The 19,995-nt window shown below is 36.3% G+C and overlaps 1 protein-coding gene across 2 annotated transcripts in view; it reads left to right on the forward strand.

Annotated features, from left to right (window-relative positions):
- The window catches only part of glra1 (glycine receptor, alpha 1), a 55,405-nt gene that overhangs the window by 5,178 nt on the left and 30,232 nt on the right, over positions 1-19,995 (forward strand). Inside the window, exons 3-4 of one of the 2 annotated variants that reach the window (XM_077235953.1) lie at positions 4,061-4,185; positions 11,005-11,043. In XM_077235953.1, coding sequence (XP_077092068.1) covers positions 4,061-4,185; positions 11,005-11,043 — 164 coding nt within the window. The remainder of the gene's footprint in view (positions 1-4,060; positions 4,186-11,004; positions 11,044-19,995) is intronic. The other variant, XM_077235954.1, reaches the window with a different exon arrangement.

The raw sequence follows: 19,995 nt of genomic DNA on the forward strand, positions 1-19,995 counted from the left end.
TGGCGTGAACGCAGCATAAGCTCTTTGTTTTGGTTCAGGAAGAACTGTAAAAGGCGACTGCTGTTTGTTTTTGGCGCTCGGTGACTCTGCATAGCCTCATTAAACACTCCAATGACATGTGATATTTGTGTGAGCAGGGTGTGCGGAGGTATGGAAACACACACTGATAGGCTGGTAGGACATCCTATTATTGCATTCGGGCCGAGTGCAATGATTGGACGAATATTTTTCTGTTCTGAGACCAGGGCTGGGCGATAAATCGATTTTATCGATTAACTCGAATGTGTAGTTTACGTCGACTTGTTTGAATTAAAAAACATTTTTCTCTTTAACATCCGCCGTAGTTCCGAACGGGCTCAGCGTTTGCCATAGAGATACACAAACGACATGGCAAATGAACAAGACCGCGGCAGCACAAGCACACCCGCCAAAAACATTTTCGCCACACATCCATTTTCTCACGCAGAGAAAAATCGCAAAGCAAAGAGGACACTGACACTGACAGACTAGACAGAGAAGGTTACTATTGATATGAAACAAATCCTCAGCTCTCAGATTGTGTCAATTTAATTATGAAATTCAAACAATAAACACCGTTTTGGCGCTTGTAAATGTGACGTGACAGATCGCTGACAGGTCTCAGTTCAAGCGGCACGTGAACCGATCATCCGTTACTCATTACTACTAGTTAATAAACACGAATGATCAATAGGTCATTTGAAAGATACAGTTCAACTTACCGAAATGTAATAAAATCGATCGATCAGTGTTTCTCAACCGCGGAAAGAGGTCCATAAAACAGCTGGAGAACAATGTCACGTAAGGTTACATTTACCTCCATTTAATAACCAGAGCACGTTAGTTGGACTTTAAAAAAATTGCTATCGAAAGGAGTATTTTACTGAATATAACTACATTACATGTTTATTATATTTTTACCTATATAATTAAAATATTATAACGTCGTTATTATAAAAACGCATTCTATTTAATTTAAGATGTTATTTTAAACCTTTAATAAAAATACCAGCTGACATGGCTCTCTATGTTTACAGCATTAGGTGAGAGATTTTTTTTGGGATTTAAATCGTAAAGATATTTTTTTAGGCCATATCGCCCAGCCCTACCTGAGACTTCCACAGAAGATATGTAGGTACGTGTTGTTAAATATTTAGACCACTTCTATTATTGATTGCTATCAGGATGTGAAGAGAATTTCAACCAGTATAACAAAAAGTGTTTATAAAAAAAATGACTACCCTACTTTTAAAACTCACACTACATTTCCAGCTTACTCCATTTTTGTCAGCTACTGGTTACAATGAGATTGATATGCAGGGAACCAAAACTAATAGAGACTGTATCCTCAGATTTCACACTGTCACCAAGATTCTTTCGATGTTGTGTTCATGTAAAGAGCCTATAGTCAGAGAGTAGCTCTGGAAGAGACTCAATAATCTGGCATGCCATGACTAATCTCATTATGCTTGCATTGCAAAATTTTACATAAAACACAAATGTTTCTCACAATGTGTTTCTCACAACGGAATGATACACACACACTAAATATATATATTATATTATATTATAGGCTATATATATATATATAGCCTATATAATTCATTCCTGGGATTCTGTAATATTTCAGTCCCTTCGACTTTTTAAACCAAAATGAAAAAAAAAGCTTTTCACAATATTTTGGTATGTCCATTATAATTAATAAAAATAATCATTGCGTTTAAATGATTTTTATCATAATGTCTTATTTCTATCTTACTCTAAGCATTTTGTCATGTCCCTAAGGCACTTCACTGAATTTGTACTTATTTAACAAATATTTCCCTAAATATTTAACAAAATGTGCATAGTGTCTATAATTTTTGGCAATATTGTAAGTATTTGTTTTATTTTCTTGTGAAAAAACAAAAAAACGAAAGCTATTTTATAAAGAAAAGAATGTCTGAATGACATCATTCAGGTCTCTTTAACATTGGTATAGAAGATGGTAAGTAGTTTCATCATTTCTATTCATATTTTTGAGGCCTATTATAGTCAGGGAGGGTACTGTCAAGCTTAACAACTCAACCCCATCACATAAAATTAATGACATAGGTAAATACAATGTACTTATTTCATTGCTGTCATGTATGGTCTACTTAAATTTTTTGGATCAACATTATTGTTAGGGACAATTCAGTGTCGCTGAATATTGATGGGGGCATGTCCCAAGCGTCCATACTAAATTCTGTGCCCTTGATACACACACACATGTTGTGTTTTCATGTTTTATGGGGACTTTAGACATAATAGACACAATGATTTCTGTACTGTACAAACTGTATCTTCTCTCCCCTTATACTAATAGCCCAAAACCCATCCATCACAGAAAACGTTCTGCGTTTTTACATTTTGAAAAATCATCAGTTAAGCTGTTTTCCCATGGGGACCAAAACATGTTCCCACAAGGACAGGGATTTTGGATATTGCCGTCTTTGTGTGTATATTTTGACCCCATAATATAGGGTTTAGCAGTCCCCCCAAAACACACACACACTAAGGCTGCATTTATTTTATCATAAATACAGTACATGTTAAAACTTACAATTTATTTTTTCTGGTTTTCTCATTTATTCCTGTGATGGTAAAGCTGAATTATCAGCATCATTACTCCAGTTTTCAGTGTCACATGATCCTTCAGAAATCATTCTAATGTGCTGATTTGACGCTCAAGACGCATTTATTATTTTCATCAATGTCGAAAACAGTTTTGTTAGCAACTTAATATTTTTCTGGGAACCATTATACCTTTTTTTGAAGAAATGAAAGTTCAAAAGAACAGCACTTATTTAAAATAGAAATCTTTTGTAACAATGTATAAGTCTTTACTATCAGTTTATGTTTCATTTGAATGTATTAATTAATTAATTTTCTGCACCTGTATCTACAGAGTTGAGCTTTTGGATCTTTACTGACACTTTTTTCTTATGCTGTTCATTTTGAACCATTCAGCGTGTGTTAAAATGAAAGAGTTTAATTAAAAGTGATTAACAGTCTTTTGTTAAGGTGTTCTTAAGACCGATCACACATTATGTTTAGATTTAAAAGAGATATGTTGAGCCGCATTTCCCAGAATACTCTCTATGACGTACTCACATTTAAATGCCATACACTTCTCCATTTTAATAGTTGCCCAACACCAGTAAATGTTAATGAGCAGAAAGAATAATGATGTGCGGAATGGAAAAAGCCTGACTTTTGCTTATTTCGAAAATAAAAAGGATAAGTGGTGACGCAGAAAGTCAATGGACATGAAAGAATAATGGATATGCTGCCGAAACAGTTAGACAGGATTCAGTGGCTGGTTAAGAAAATAGAGCAATTCCCTTCAAAGAAAGACCCATGAAATTGGCAAGAACAGGACCATGTCTCAAGGACTTAGGTGAAATCAATATACCACAGGCTCTTTTATGATTATTATCCTCCATTTTTGTCAGACACACTGATGCTGTATATGAAAAAAAGTCCATTGTTCCTGTTAGTTTTCAGTAATCAGGTAGCCTATGTAAGTCAATAGATATTAAAGTCCAACATGTAACACAGAGACTTGGCAATTAAATGTAGGGCAGATAAAGAGCCCTTTGGAAGCAGTTAAAATGTGACTAATCAGCACTAAAAGTGGTCTTAGGCTAAAAATCCAGTGGGATAAGTTATCATGTGACTCGCAAGCCAGTTAGTGACCTGACTTTTAGTGTAAATTCAGTGGGCGGGTTACACTGAGGTTTCAAAGGGATAGACATGCACCCTGTTATCACTTATTAAGCTCTAATGGGTTTCAATGCTAATGAAGACACGGACACTCCTGTATGACGAGGGTCTCCATTCATTTCCATGTTCATTTAGCTTTTTCATGGATTCTCTTATGGTTTAAAGTGAATAAGCTTCAGCTCTGGAGATTTAAACCCAAAGCTTGTCAATTGTTTCATATCACTTTATATCTATCATAATGCATTGCCTGTCCTCCTCTGTTCTTTAACGCACATGTCTTTCTCCCATTCCACAGCTTGGCAGCGTCCCAACAAGCAGCGGCTCGGAAAGCTGCCTCCCCCATGCCCCCGTCAGAATTCCTGGACAAGCTTATGGGAAAAGTGTCCGGTTATGATGCAAGAATCAGACCTAATTTCAAAGGTAGGTGTATCCACCAAGACACTGCTGGATGTCACAGGAATGTAGCCAAGCGGTATTTTAAAATGGTTAAAGAGTAGGAAATTTTATGCAAGAATATATACGATAAATGCTTATGGATTATTTGTCTGTAAATGGAAACAAGGGATGTATTGTTATAATAATCCAACATGTTCAAAGGATTTTCAGATTCTGATTTCAAAGCATATTGCATCCAAACCTGATACTCAAAATGTAAATTATTATTTTAAGATTTTTTGAATAATAATAGAATGGCAGCCTGCTATATATCTCAGTGCATGAGAGATACTGTTTAGGATAGATTATATAGGATGGATACTTCCTGAATTACCTGTACAGTAGTTCTATTAAGAAAGCTTTTGGCTACATTGCTGTTCCTGTTCCATGATCTCGAATCATTATCCTGAGGGAATGTCTGTGGTGAGACTCGGTATCCTATATATTATTTTGTGACGTGTTCTGGCAATGTTAGTAATAGCCACTGCAAGATACATGTCAGAGGTTTCCTTATATTCAACAATATATTTATAAATCACTGCAAATCACAGTCTGCCTGTTTCTTAGCTATTCTTGGAAATATCATTTTTTTTCCAAAAGGTGTTTAGCTGTGTTAAAAGCAATACCCTGTCTTTTAATACATATATTAATTACAAAATACAAACAAAATAATATATTTGTGACAATTTTGTGTACACATAAACACCGATGCAAGATTAAAAGCTATGTATTTCTTTCTCTTACAATTTTTTTCTGCATTTATAGTGACTACTGCACTATAATGTAGTGTATATTATGTGCAGCAGCTGATTAAAGAAAGTGTATATTTTCACTTCTTATGTATTGTGTGTATATATTTTGTATATATTCAAATCAATTCAAATATTAACCTGTTTGAGTGCATATTGTTTATAGTGCCAAATGTATCAGTTGTTTGATATCTTGCATGCACAGTTTCTAATAAATTTAGCAAACTATTAAATTATATAATGCTTTGCTTAACAAATCATTATTGTATACATTGAAATATGATCTGCTAATCTTTTAAGCTTTATGTAAAGTTTAATTATTGATTAATGAAAGATATTATAAAGTGTTCTCTTTTGACCAAGATATGTTTCATGTAATGCAGATTCTTTGCTAAATGATATTTTAAAGAGTAAAAAAACTGAATAAAATGTGTGCATTCTGTATATGTACAATCTCACTCTTCCTTTGAAAATATAGGTAGGTAAAACCCTTACTGAATGATAGGAACATTACAGTAATGTATGCTGGGACTTTGTCCAGACTGTTAAACCTGCTTGAACGCTTAAATGGCAGAGGGTCACCGTCTGATTTTGAGTGGCCTTGCATCTTAACCTTGCTTGTGGCAACGAATTTCTCGCTTTTATTTATTTATTTATTTATTTATTTTTGTTGACAGTCAGTGCTGTGATGTGGTGAATGAAGTCTGACATCTTCAATGTTGCTGTTTGCTGAGTTTTGCTGCAACCTGAATGGCGTCGGTTGATTGTTTTCTCTCTTAAATTTACCCAGAAGTAGCAAATATTCTCAACATCATAAACTCCACATTGCCTTAATGGTTTCAATGTGTAATTTAAACCCTGATTGTCTGAAATCCAATTAATTAATTAATTATTATATTAACATTATATATATATATATATATATATATATATATATATATATACATATAACAAAAGTTACAATGGCAGTTGATATCCGCTGTCTGAATAAGCACTGGCGCTCATTCGTGATTTCATTATGTAATTCATTCACTTCATTTTATGAGGGCACATGGGTCCCATGGTCACATGACCAGACCAGACATTATGAAATACAAAGGTTCGTCACGGCTGTCAGGTCAAGCGTGTAACTGCACTCTGAGCCGGAAGCTCGCGCGTCCTCCGACAGTTTTTTGTGCTCCACTGTAGAACGCATTCCCTAAAATTCAGATAGCAGGCAGCCTGACAGCATATCTTGATACGTTTCTGAAGGAAAAGCCGAGAGAGAACGTTTCAAGGGTCCTAGGCTCCTACGTAAACAGCATCTGATGTGAGAAGACATTTTTTTCCGGCTCATGGTGAGGAGGAGGAGGAGTTCACCTCCTCTGATTACTGCCTCTCCTGCAAATTTGGTCGTACAGCAATAGTGAAAAAAGGAAGGAAAAAGATAAGAATTGCCTGAAGCAACGAATGTGCTGGCATGAGAATAAATTACACTGATCATGACTGGGACTCACAGTGGGAAATCCTTCCAACTGATTTAGCCGGGACCATTTGAAATGGAAAGATCATAGTCTGGCACATTTGGGGCACCCCATGCAGCTAGGACCAGGATAGATATATTTTCACATCATAATCTTTCACATGTACATTTTCAGTCAATGAATAATGTAAGATTTTATTTTATTAAGGCTGAAGTGTTTAATTTTTGGTAACCCTATCCAACAAGGTTCAGTTTATTATTAATGCATTAAATGTCATGAACTATCAATGCATTTATTAATTTGTTCATGTTAATTTTTACATTTGCATTTCTAACATAAAATTTAATGTAAAACTTAAAATTAACATATTACGACTGAATATGAATTTACAATGAATGAGTATTTACACTACTGTTCAAATGTTTCGTTTTTTAATGTTTTGGAAAGGAGTCTCTTATGCTCACCAAGGCTGTACTATCAATATTTCACAATATTAATGTTTTTATATATTTTGTGTATTTTATTACAATTTAAAGTAACTGTCTACTATGTTAATGCGTTTTAAAATGTAATTTACTCCTGCGATGGCATAAGCTGAATTTTCAGCATCATTATCCCAGTCTTCAGTGTCACTTGATCCTTCAGAAATCGTTTCTTATTATCTTGAAAATGGATGTGCTGCTTATTATTTTCATTTTTTTTTTGGTGGAAACCATGAAACACTTTTCAGGATTCTTTTATTAATAGAACATTCAAAAGAACAGCATTTATTTGAAATAGAAAGCTTTTGTAACATTATAAATGTTTTTTCTGTCACTCAAATTATTAATAAAAAATCTAACTTTTGAACGGTTGCGTATTGTACGATAATTATTAGTTAGGCATATTTTTCTTTTTAAATATATAATATATGTGTGTGTATATCTTTTTTTTTTAGTTCATGATACCTAATGTATTAACTGATGTTAACTAGTTTACCTTATTGGTAAGTGTTTCTTTGCCATTGCCATTTTCTTATGCATTTCCCCAAAATGTGTATCAGAAAGAGCATCCTGACCAGCTCAGCACAGCGGCATTGACTCAACCTTGAGGCGGTGCTATCTGTCTAGCTGACCAACGGTGAACAGGGGAGAAACCAGTTTGAAAACTATAAAAAATAATCCGTTTGGTACCACAGATATTACACACTTTAGCCTTAAGCCTCAGTTTTTCTGGAATAGACCATATCTTAGCGCTCACTGACAGATCAAAGTGCTGTGTTAAACAAATTGGGGGACGTGTGAACCTGAGAGGAGCGGGGACAGTTGGTCCGCTAGCTTGAGCTGTAATCTGCGGCCGCTAGTGATGAATGCTTTGGAATGCAGCTGCGTCTCCCGTACCCACGTTAACCTTGTCCCTTCTCATCAGTCACAGCGAGGAGCTACGAGGCCGACAGCCACGAGGTGCTACAGATTCCGCCCAAATAGCACAATCATCGGCTGCTTGCGCCATCCCGCACACCAACAGTCTCCCTCCCGTCCCGTTCCAAACCAGCTGCCACGATGCATTATAGTCATGATCAGTGCAATACTTTCTTGATTATATGTCGCTTTGCTTCTGAATGGGTTCGATGAGACAAGTGAACATTTTGTAAATATACAGTCTGCTGCGGTATATTTACTGATTGCTTTTTTGTTTTTCTTTTTGGATGTCCTGTATGTGTCTGTTACCTCTTTGCATCTCCTCCTCATTCATGTAAAGTGCAGAACTGAAGCTTTAGTAGCTGGTGGAGCTTGATGTTAATTTGGTGCCATCAGCACATGCTTAATGGGACTTTAATAGGATTAATGGGAATTCTCTAATGAGTCGGGGTGCAGCGTTCACATACAAACGGCAATGGTGAACCTACTGATGCTTTTCACTCGGTTTAAATGATGACAAATGAGTGAAATCCGGATCAAGACTGTTTCTTATGTGATTTTTTTTTTTAAGCTAACGGATAAGTTATCTGCAGAGAGCTGCAGCATTCCCAGCAGAATGTGTGTATCTGCTTTAAGAGATGGCTATAAATGATTTTGTAACATCAAGCAAGCTTTCAGAGATGCTATGAACTGTATTTCCACCATGGGGGTAACGAAGCGTCTCAGGATCGCGCTAGATAATTGCGTTTTTATCTCGCGGGTAGAGAGAGAAGGCAATGCGTCTGTGAGGGGGGCTGCGGGCCTCAAGAAACATCACAACAGAACAATCAAATGACACCGAGATAGAGCAAGGTTAGATGTGATTTTAATTTTTCATACACGTTTTAGCTCATCGCCTACAAATTGTTCCAGTTCTCACAGGGCTGCAGAGACAATCATCCATGGAAATGTAATTTTAAAACTTCTGTTACTCGCATTTGAACTTGAGGGTGCAACTCCAGAGCGATTTATCACTGTCTGCAGACTGGGGGGGGGGGGAATGGTGTAGGGTTTACTTTGAAACAATTTTCACTCAGAAATTGCTAGAACTTTTGACAAATAATTGCAAAAAAACATCAAGTAACATTGACATTCTGAAATTTTCAAGTAGACATTTGCTTGTAGAACATATTCAATATCAATAAAAAAAAATGTTTACAGTGCAAGATGGTTAGATTGAGATTGGCCTTTGCAAGAGACCGTTTGGGTGTTTGCAAACAGCGATGACGTTTTGTGGGCGGAGCTTACACAAAAAATGTAAGCCTTTTTAAGATTTATGCAATTTAATTAATAGTAAAATCGCATCAAATTGAATTTAATAATCCAGTACGTAATTTGCATTGAATAATTGGTACTTGGTGAGTAACTGTTACATTTGTTCTTTTATTAACATTAATGACAGACAGTTTTAGTGACTGCTGTCATTTTAAGATCTGACGCTGCTGCATATGACGCGGATCTCACACGCGTCCCAGTTTCTCACAAGTCTTTACGTTCATTTAAGACTTTATTCAACTTATTTAAGACTGCTCTTATGAGAACACGAAAATTTGAGCATAATTGTGTGTTATTGTTCATTCAAAGCGAAAGAGAACTCGTTTATGGCACGCTGATACTGACTAGCGTTCTCTTGTTGCATTAAAAAAAAAGTGAACGTTAAACTGTAAAAAAAAAATGATCGCATGCGTTACCGTTTTAACGTTGATGGCACTTGTTTAAATATTATCACATGCTTTAACTTTAGGGCTAATACGTCATGTCCCCTAAGAACTGCATATGCGATTATTATGTAGATCTATTGTTTTGCAACAAAGTCTTGCCTTAATAGTAGGGTAATCGTCGCTGGTTTCATTTTCAGATCTGTTTTCAATTAAAACTATGAATAGAACATTTCTTCTTTTAAAATACTTTTTTTTTATTTTCTGAGCTCTCTCAATATTAGCTCAGTACAATTGGTAATGGAAATGCACAGGGGTCAGCTGTTCTCTACCCGATAAAGAAGTGGGCGTCTCTAAAATATTTGTCGCTTATATCATTTATCTAAGAGCTTTAGATGGGAATCAATACTGGGTCATGGGGACTGGGAATTGAATGGTTAACGTAGCTCTTTCACAAAGGATAAGCCTATTGGGAAGTCCTGGATTATGTCTGCGTTATTGGTGAACATGCAGTTGGGCTGAAGAAGTAAGGAAGGACTTTGAAGTCCTTAAATCACCCGTCTACATTTCATGTTTGTGTATGTTAATTAGGATCCAGTGGATGAGTGATTTGCGTTAAGGGTAACACACAAATGGCGGCCACCCACGGTGCTGTTGCCTCAACAGAACAGATTGAACTGCATTCGCTGTGGCGCATTACTGTACACGATATCTACGGTCGCAAATGTGCATGGTAGTGTTTTATAAGTAGCATCTTTATCCTTGTGATTACCATACAGAACTGTACAAGAAAAACACTATTGTAGTAGTTTCTGTATGGTTTTGAGGAAACTGACTGGAATATAGTACACTTTGACCTGACGTATGTCTTCTAGATTGAACATTTAGGGAAAATGCCCCAAATTGGTTCTCTTTGCAAAAAAAAAAAAAGAAAAAAAAAAAGGGGAGCTGTTTTGTGGTCCCAAAGTAAGTTCCCATTCCTTTTGTATTGCACAGCCCTGCAACCCAATGCCAGGCAAATCAATTTGATTTACCGATCAAGACAACGTCTTGAAAACAATTATCCTTTTTACAGTTTGTGTAAAACTCAAAGTGAAGCCAGTTTGACATGTAGTCTTTGCATTTTCCCTCCTAGTGTATTGCATCTCTTCGTGCATTTTGCTAACCTCTGCCTTCCGTGACCAGATATGCATTGCAACCCCCATCCTTTCTTTCATTTCAGTGCTTTGCCTCTTGTCCTGCCCGCTCTGAAGTTTTGGACGAATAAGTGCATCCCTCCTTACCTGCTCTTGCCTTTAGTATGCCCTTAGCACCCAATATTCCCTACCACACACTTCAGCGCTCAAAGTGTTGGCGAGTGTAAAGTAGAATACGTGAGCCGTACTGCTTATGTTTTTTTGTTTTTTTTCTATTGTTGGTTCCGCAAAGAAAAAAAAAAGCTACAAATCTTGCTGTTAGAATATCATGTTATTAATCCTGATCTTTTTTTCATTAGACCCACAAGGCTCCAAATCGGATGGTACTCACAAAAAAGGTACTTCCTTTTTATTTATCCAGGATTATACAAGCTTATTGATTCATGCAATGAGCGGGCGATATCTCATCTGAGAAACAGCTAAATGATATAATGAGTTCAAGATGTCTGTGTGTTTTGTTAATGGCTGAGAGTAACATAACTAAAGCATTCGCCCGCAATGCAACTGACATCAGACGGGCGTCTGATCTTTTTATAAATGGCTTGCTAACTGATAACCAAATGACACATGGAGATATTAGTTTATCTTTTCTGGTATAATTGGATATCATTTCTTGACCTTTATTTACTGGTAGGAGGATCAGAGTAATTGGGCTTCAGGCAAGACATTTGAAAATAGCGTACGTTTATTTATTAATTAGCTTCCTTTTACTCATGCTGTGGAAATTACTATTTATCTAATTCTGTGCGTAGCCTCCAGTTGTTGATTAAGCATTGGGACTTTGTGACTGCCACTATTTAGTACCAGTTCATCCCTAAGATAAACTTTGTGTAGCCAGGCACGGTTTTAATCTGTGCATCACTGATTTTCCCTCTGATCTTGGCTTAAATTATAATTAAATTGGGAGAACAAATGAATTTCTACATATGACTGAACAAAAAACAACAAAAAAACAACTGTTGACGCTCAGTTATTCGTCTAATCAAATTGTGTTGCTTTAGGTAACAAGCCATGGTTTCAGATATTGTATTCAAATAATATATTTGATTCTGATGTACGGTTGTCCCGGTGGTGCATGTAATATTGTTTTTGTGACTATTGAGGCTGCAGAGATGCAGCTCTAGTCCTGTGGGCCGAACGCTGCCGGTAGATTCTTATTAGAGCCCTGTTATTTAGCTTTATTACGGGCATTATATACACAGCTCACTCCCTTTATGTAGACTAATGTGAAGCCTTCTGGATGTTTGTCACGGCTCCAGTGTTTTCAAATGAATGATCATAGGAGGAGTTTCCACAAATCACATTAGAGTATTATTCTGCATTTATCACACAACGTTTAATCATCATTTATCCCAGCTGAGATTACTGCTTGCTATTGGTGTGGTCTGTGGTATGTTTAATGTGTATCGTATGCATATATTAGCAGTGTGTTAAGAACTATAATGTTTGTTTGTATGTTATTTATAGTTAGTTGTTAGTCATGTTGTTTGTGAGTTTTTCATGCCTTGGTACCTTAAACAACATTAATCATGACCATGTAAGGTTTCTAGTTGAAGTAGCAGGTTGTAGATGTGTTTGTAAATGATATTTAATTTGTCAGGGATGCAGCTTGTTTTATCAGATGATGAATATTCAGTGTTTGTTTTTTATATTGCACACATTTTATTTCTAAGAGTCCTTTACGCATCCAATATACAGCTCAATGTAGTGAGTTCTTAATAACTCTGTTGAAGTTATTTTAAAATTGTTTTTCTACAAGCTAATCAAAATTTGAGGTAGTTAAACTCTTACTCTATTCTAGCTATTCTTTAGAAAAAGTACTTAGATACACCACAAGTTGCTAACAAAAAAGCTATATATTAACAAAGGAGCAATATTAGCAAATGGCCTGACAGCTTTAAACTATATAATAATAAAAATATATAATTTAATTATGTTATCAACATATAACTGAAAAGAGTTAAAAATTTATTCAGTATTTAAACCAGTATTTAGATAAATATTTAATTTGCTACAGAAAAGAGGACATACTGTAAAATACCTGAAAACTGAATGATGATTCATAAAAATTGGGGAATGTTTTATAACGGGTTCATTAAAATTAATCATCCAAACAGACAGATTCCCTAAAATGTTTTAACTCTATTTGAAAGCAAAAGACATGTTTGATTATTACCTTTGATTTGCTCAACAGAGATATGTAGAATTTTAAACACAGTTTAAAAAGAGCTTGTTAATGTAAAAGCAACTTAATTATTTTAACACTATAAAAACCAATGTGCTTAAGTTAGTAACGTTAACTTAATACTTGTATAATACTAGTTACTCCCCAACACTGGTAGGACTGTATGTTGCATATGAAATATGTAAATAACTCTAACAGGAATTTCAATGTAATGGCCAGTGAAATCTGGATTGGACAGTAAGGAAGCTCAGTGCCAGCGCTAGTCCAGCCGAGATGTCGGCCAGTTTAATAGAGATTCATCATATTAATCTAATTTCCTTCTTATCTCTATTCTCTAATCTAATTATTTCATACGCAGAGCCACAGAGTATAAGGAAACACAGTCTCTCATATCATTAAAGCCATCAGTTAACCTCGGTGTGAATCAATTTTGCTGTAATATTGACCATTTTATCTCATGACTTCTGCAGCTGAAGCTACCCATGTAATCCAGTGAAATCAAACTGTAGTCGACTCATTCTCCATTCCGGACTCGGTGCCACAGCCCTCCTATTGATTTATGTCTCTCTCCAGCCTCCCTCCTCCAAGGCTGTCATGTTTCCCCTATCAGTGATGCTAGCCTCAGGGGCAGGAAGAGATCCTGGTAATTTAGCAGTGTGTCATTACTTATAGGCATGTGACAATGCTAACTCAGACACTCTCTCTGAAACTAGCTGTCACTGCACAGGCATCTTTCCCGTCTGACCCGTCGTTGTCCGTCTCTTATGAATTTTAATACAATCCCCTTAATGGTTAGGGTCGCCATAGCTGAACCGAACCTGGAGTGATGGATGGCTGTGACTTCTGCCCAATCTGGATTTGGTTTTGTTGGAGTGGGTTGTTTCAAGTAGAAAATGCATAGAATGCAAAATGATGTTTGAGTCAGGGATCCACATAGCTGCTTTTATGTGCATAAACCAGATTGTTAATTGTCAGGCGTTTTGTAGTAGTAATTTGCTAAGACATTTCGGGGCGTGTTGTGCTAAATTGCATTTTTTATGCTTAAAATGTTTTGTTTGTTTTTGTGCTAATCTAGTATATAATGTTCTTTTTTAACCACTCTATATTCTGTTTTTTTTTGTAGAATTCAAAGAACAAATATTTTATTTTTGTACTATTTTATGCTATTATGTTTTAGTAGTATTCTAGTATAGTATTTTGTTTTTTTTTACTACTCTATATTCTGTTTTTTGTGTAACTCTAAAAAGTTTTTTGTACTGTTATGCTATTCTAGTATAATATTTTGTTGTTTTTTGTGTACTATTCTATACTATATTTTGTTCTATACTATATTCTGTTTATGTATTCTTTTTTATTCTATATTATGCTCTGTGTTTGTAGTACTTTTGTTTTTATGTAATGTCCTATATGTATGGGATAATCCACGGTTAGCTTTGCATTAAGCGATTTTAATGTGCGACATGGAGGCAAATAACCACCCGACGCGAAGCAGAGGTGCATTAAAATAGTTTGATGCACAGCTAGTAGTGGATTATCACGCTTATACCATGGTCATTTGCCAGCAGTGACAAATTCAAGCTGTTTTTGTCATTTACGGCTCGTTAGATCCAGCAATCTTTGAATCAGACATTGAGATAAAGTTGTGCGTACGATTACATTTATTTGAATGAATTAATTATAATTAAGTAATTTCAATTTTATTGATTATCTAGATAGATAGCGTGAGAGAGAGAGAGAGAGAGAGAGAGAGAGAGAGAGAGAGAGAGAGAGAATTACCCGCGTCTGTTCAGTGTCTCTTTATTAACACGAAGCTGTGAGTTTAATTACTTCAAAACCAGCGATGTTACTCCCTCGTTGCTGAGATGTATAACATAGCGATTCAGTAGCGAAGCTTTTTATTAATAAAAGTCGCAGCATAGCTTTAATAATAGGTTTTCGTGCTCTTCAATGTTCCTGTGTGCGCGCAGCGTGATCTCCGAGTGACGTGTGTGTGCTTCAATGAAAACAGTACATTAATATATAATGCTGATTAAACTAACTTGGAACTACCTGTGCGTTAAGTAATGGGTAATGTATGTCCAGGTGGTTATCGCAGAATAAACCCATACAGGATCACACTGAAGGGGTTTATTCTACGATAACAACCGGCTTTACACAAATTACACGGCTTGCCACGCAAGTTAATAATTAGACATGAAATATTGATCTGAGATGAAATATTTAATTAGCTCTATAAATGCATAGCTTTCACGGAGAGAGCAGTTGCTAGCAAGCGACAAGTTCCAACTAGATGGACATTTAAGGAATACGGTACAGTCATACCACTTATTACACAGCATTTCGCCATATTAATAATTATGGGGATAAGTGATATTGATCTGAGATGAAACCATTTTAAAATCGTACCTGTTATCTAATAACTCATTACAGTATACAAAACATATGTTGCAAAATGGCAGCAGCTGCGTTTGTATGAAACGAGATAGTGAGTCTGAGATACCGGATGACAGAAGTACACAAAATATAGATTTTTAAGTACCCTAATATAGTTTTCTGTTTGTGTATTATTCTGTTCCATATTCTTTTTGTAGTCTATTTTTGTAATATTCTATACTGCATTGTGTTTTTATATAATTTTTTATTTATTCTAGTGTATATAATAATTCTAGTGTAAAATAATTTTTGTAATTGTTTTATACTTTATTTTATAATCTTAGATTGTATGTGTTGGGCTGTATGTAAAGCACTTTGGCCAACGTGTGTTGTTTTTAAATGTGCTATATAAATGCATGTGAATTGATATGATTTGATTAATTGATTGATTGATTGGTTGATTGATTGATAGTATTATTTTTTTCAAACTATTCTATACTGTTCTTTTTGTGGTATTCTATTAGCAGTGGTCCAGTATGGATTTTGTACTATGTTCTACTATATTCTGTAGTTTGGTAATACAGCATTCTATTTTTGATATTCAAAAACGGCTTCTTTGGGGTATTTTAGGTGTTCTATATTATATTCTGTAATTTTTATTGTAATCTGTACTATATTCTTTTTTTATAGTATTCTAAACTTTATTCTATGTTTCTATACTATATTCTATATGTTTCTATACTATATTTGTTTTGTATTATTTTGATTTTGTTGTACTCTAAATCTCTTCAGACCAGAACAAATCACATTAAACAACAAAATCTCAACAGAAATGGATTTTGGATTATGTAGCTACATGATGTATTTGTTTTTTCCCATTACACTCTTAATAAAGAAGCTCAGCTCCTTCGCTGGCGCTTAACACCTATTTTTTTACCCTATCACTGTAACTAGAGCAGCGCAAATTGAAAATTGCCCCATGCCAATAGATTTACTCAGCATCAGCCCATATGTCAGTGTAGGAGGAGTAAGAGGAAGCCCTTGACATTTGCCCCGGTGTTGATTCAGTGAGGTGTGCTAACATGGAAAGGCTGGTAGGGCACGTTGCTCTCCCTTTGTTACCAGTGGATCTCACTTCAGTTGAAAACTGCCTTGCCAAAACCTTATCGGTATAGCCGTAGCCATATAAATATTTAATGTCTCTGTGCCATTGTATTTCTGCTGAGAGCAGCTCGATTTTTAACATGAGCAATATCATTAAGCTTTCTTTATTTATATCAGACACTTTCATTTGTGGTGGTCCACTTACCTGGGAGGCATCTTAAGTGCCCGTTGTTTGTAATAAATCTGTTTTGCTCCCTTATTGAGAGTGTCCTCCGGGGGACAACATCTTGTGCGCCATTTTCCCTCCAGCTGACCGGTGTAAAACAGACTAATGGCTTTTGAGGCTGTATCATTTTCCGGTTGCTGCTAGGTAAAGAGATGGACTCACTCTGGTATTGATCAGTTTAGACATGCACCTTGTTAATGAATGATTATAAACTGCTAACTGTAAAGATGAGTAGTGGTTGTCGGTTTATGAAGAAGTAATTGGTCTCTCGGATAACTGATTTTTTTTTCTGCTGTTCGGTGGCAAGCACGTAATTTATGGGCTTTCTAAGGAGGTTATACTTACCCAAGGGACATTTGATTAATGAATGTTCTGTTTATGCATGAAATTAATCACAGTAATGGCTCTCTGAATGTCTTGATATTTCTTCGTAAATACTTAACTGTGCAACGTCAATACAGTATGGGAAAACGCTCTTCCCTCACTTCCTCCTTCTCTGTCTCTGATGAGCTCATCTGTAGGAAAGACGAGGCTGATCTTTGTGACTCACGTGTCCTGTTTGTGTCTGTGTAATAAAGAGAAGCGCAGTGAAACGTGTGAGGCTTCTAAACTACCGTCACCTCTACGAGATGAGAGTGGAGGCACGGCTCAGAAATTAAGGTCTGATTTGCTGGGAAGGACAGCTGAGTGAAAAATGTATAAATAACCTGAACGTCCCTTCGCTGGTGGTTGCTTCCCTCTGCAGTGAGCTTCTCTAAGGAGAGCAGGGCGCAGATTGTTTGGCAAAAACATGGCAAAGCAAATCACTCTTGGCGATGACTCACCCTTTCCTGACAGTTAATGAGCTCTGTCTTTCTCTTTCTCCTCTCCTTATTGGAGGCTGGGCTTACAAATGAACTGCAGTGGGGGTGAGGACATTAGATTTCCTCTGCGCTGCGTCACATACGGCAAGGAAAGCCAAGAACAGACAAATGATTACAGCCAGTAATACCCAGTGGAAGGAATAAGCCAAGAGCAACTATGGGGCTTGACACTGTATAGAGGCTCAAACAGGAACTGCCTGATAATATGATACAATTTGAGCCAGTTCAAAAACTAGTGAACTGCCTATGAAGGCAAAGTCTAGTTCAAAAGGTAGGCAACTGAATTCTGCTAAGATACTTTAAGCCAAATTCTGAGGCAACATCGCGTGGCCTTCACAATCGTTCTGATAATGTCAGTCCTTCCAGAAAAACGCAGGTTTTTTTTGTGATTGTTCAGGCAAAAATCCTTGATTATGCGGCCTGTTTTCTTAAAAAATGCGATGGAATATGCAGGATATTTATGCAATTTTATGCGATCAAATTGCGGGAACTTGCAAAAATTGCGGGAACTTGCAAAAACTGCGGTTTGATGAAAAAAAGGGAAAAAAAGTAATCCCCCCCAACCCCCTGTTCTCACTAGGATACTACCTTAATGTAAAGAGTCATTTCTTATTACTTCCTATGATAAGCAAGCATACTACATCACAGAAAGTGCTGGAATATTTCCGTTCATCTTGTTTTATTTCAGACCTTAATAAACACATCAAACTTACAAAACATTGATGAGTCAAACAAGTTCTGTAGCTTTACAAAAGGACTATGCTACAACTTCTGTAAAAATTAATAAATAAAATATAAAAAAATAAAGTGTGCTCCTGTTTTACAGCTTTTCGATGATGTTCACGTCGCGTAATTACGTCACTTCATAACGTTCCCATGGCAACAGGGGGAAATGGCTGCTCTTGTGTGAAGCAAACGCAACATTTATCAACTTTCTGCTAAGATATATGTGACATTAAAATGCGAGGAAAATGCGAGGATTATGAAATCATGCAAGCCCCGCATATTTTGCATGGAAATCGTCAATTTATGCGGCGAAAGTGTGACGTATATGAAAAAATGCGGCCCCCGCATAAATATGCGGACTTTGGCTGATTATGCACTAAACCATGCGATCGCATAATCGCGTTTTTCTGGACGGACTGTAATGTACTACAACGAATGAAAATCAAGATGGCGGACAAAGCTATGTTGACTTATACATAATGCTATATTTCGATTAAAATTAAATATTACGTTGCGCACAAAAATTAATTACGCTCAACTACTTATTGTTATGCTTGTTAGAGAATTGTGCTGTTAGCTTAGCAACATGCTAATGTCCAACTCTAATGAAATCAATTGTGAGTTGAGCCTTTCATGCAGAACGCTTATTGTATTGCGTCTGGAATGTTACAAATTTGTTTGATTATGGTTAGGATGCTGTCTTTATTGGCAGGCAGTGAGGCTTCTCACTAGGTTTTGAAACACAGGTGTTATGCACATTTAAGATATAGACTAGGGCTGGAACAACGTGTAGACGTAACGATTACGTCGATTACGCACTGTTTATGTTCATCCCTAATCCCCTGTCATGTTTCACACAAAATAAAACTCTAGAGCAGATGCTAATGGCTAGTTAGAATGAGATTTGTGTGAAGCATGACAGAGGATTATGGATGAGCATAAACAGTGCGTAATCAACATAATCGAATACATTGACATGTCGTTCCTGCCCTAATAAAGACCTTAGTCAGGTTTGACGCCATATTGCATTTAACATGGATGAAAATGAGGCTGTGGCTTAGTCTTCTTCACAATGGCACATACAGTATTGTAAAAATACTAGATCCAGTAATTTTCAAAACACCTTCTATTTTTGTCTACAGAATTTTTGTTGTTGTTAAACACTATAATAAACGCACTGTATTTCTATTCGTCAAAGCTTCGTATTCATTTATGTCTGAAATAGAATATGGCACTACCCTGACTATCTAAGATCTGTTCGTCAATTACAACATTTCTGATGGCGCAACGCTATACAATCGTGTGTAAAATTTTGTCAAATCATACATGAGGTAAATTTATTTCCAGGTAATAGTTTTCTTGGTGATTGCACTTCGCCGCCTTATAGAATGCCTAATAAATTGTGCAAGACTTTGCAGATTGCAATATGTTTCTTTCCAGTAATCTACTCATTCAGCACCTTAGGATGCTGCGTGTGGCTCGTCAGCAGGCAGAGAAATTGGGTTCAGGGTTTCTCCATTCTGTTCAGCAGCTCTGTATCTAACCGAATCAGAAGTCTGGAGCCGCCTGACAGGGTCTTTACGAGGCCATGAGCGCAGTGTCACTCCAAATATCCCCCTCTCTGTGTTTACTGAGCCATATGTGATGGATCGCTTGTTTTTTTTGTTTTTTTAACAGCAGAAGTATGGTTTCTGTTCAGTCGTATACATCTGTCTCTTTGACTCCATGTTTTCATTTATGCACCAGCATAAGAGATTAACTTCCAATATTTCTAAAAACAGAAATGGGAGGAACAATGGCTTCCCTTTGAGGG

This window comes from Siphateles boraxobius, unplaced genomic scaffold, assembly GCF_051911475.1.
Source record: "Siphateles boraxobius isolate OS27281-9 unplaced genomic scaffold, OSU_SipBor_1 2, whole genome shotgun sequence".
In the NCBI taxonomy this organism is placed as follows: domain Eukaryota; kingdom Metazoa; phylum Chordata; class Actinopteri; order Cypriniformes; family Leuciscidae; genus Siphateles; species Siphateles boraxobius.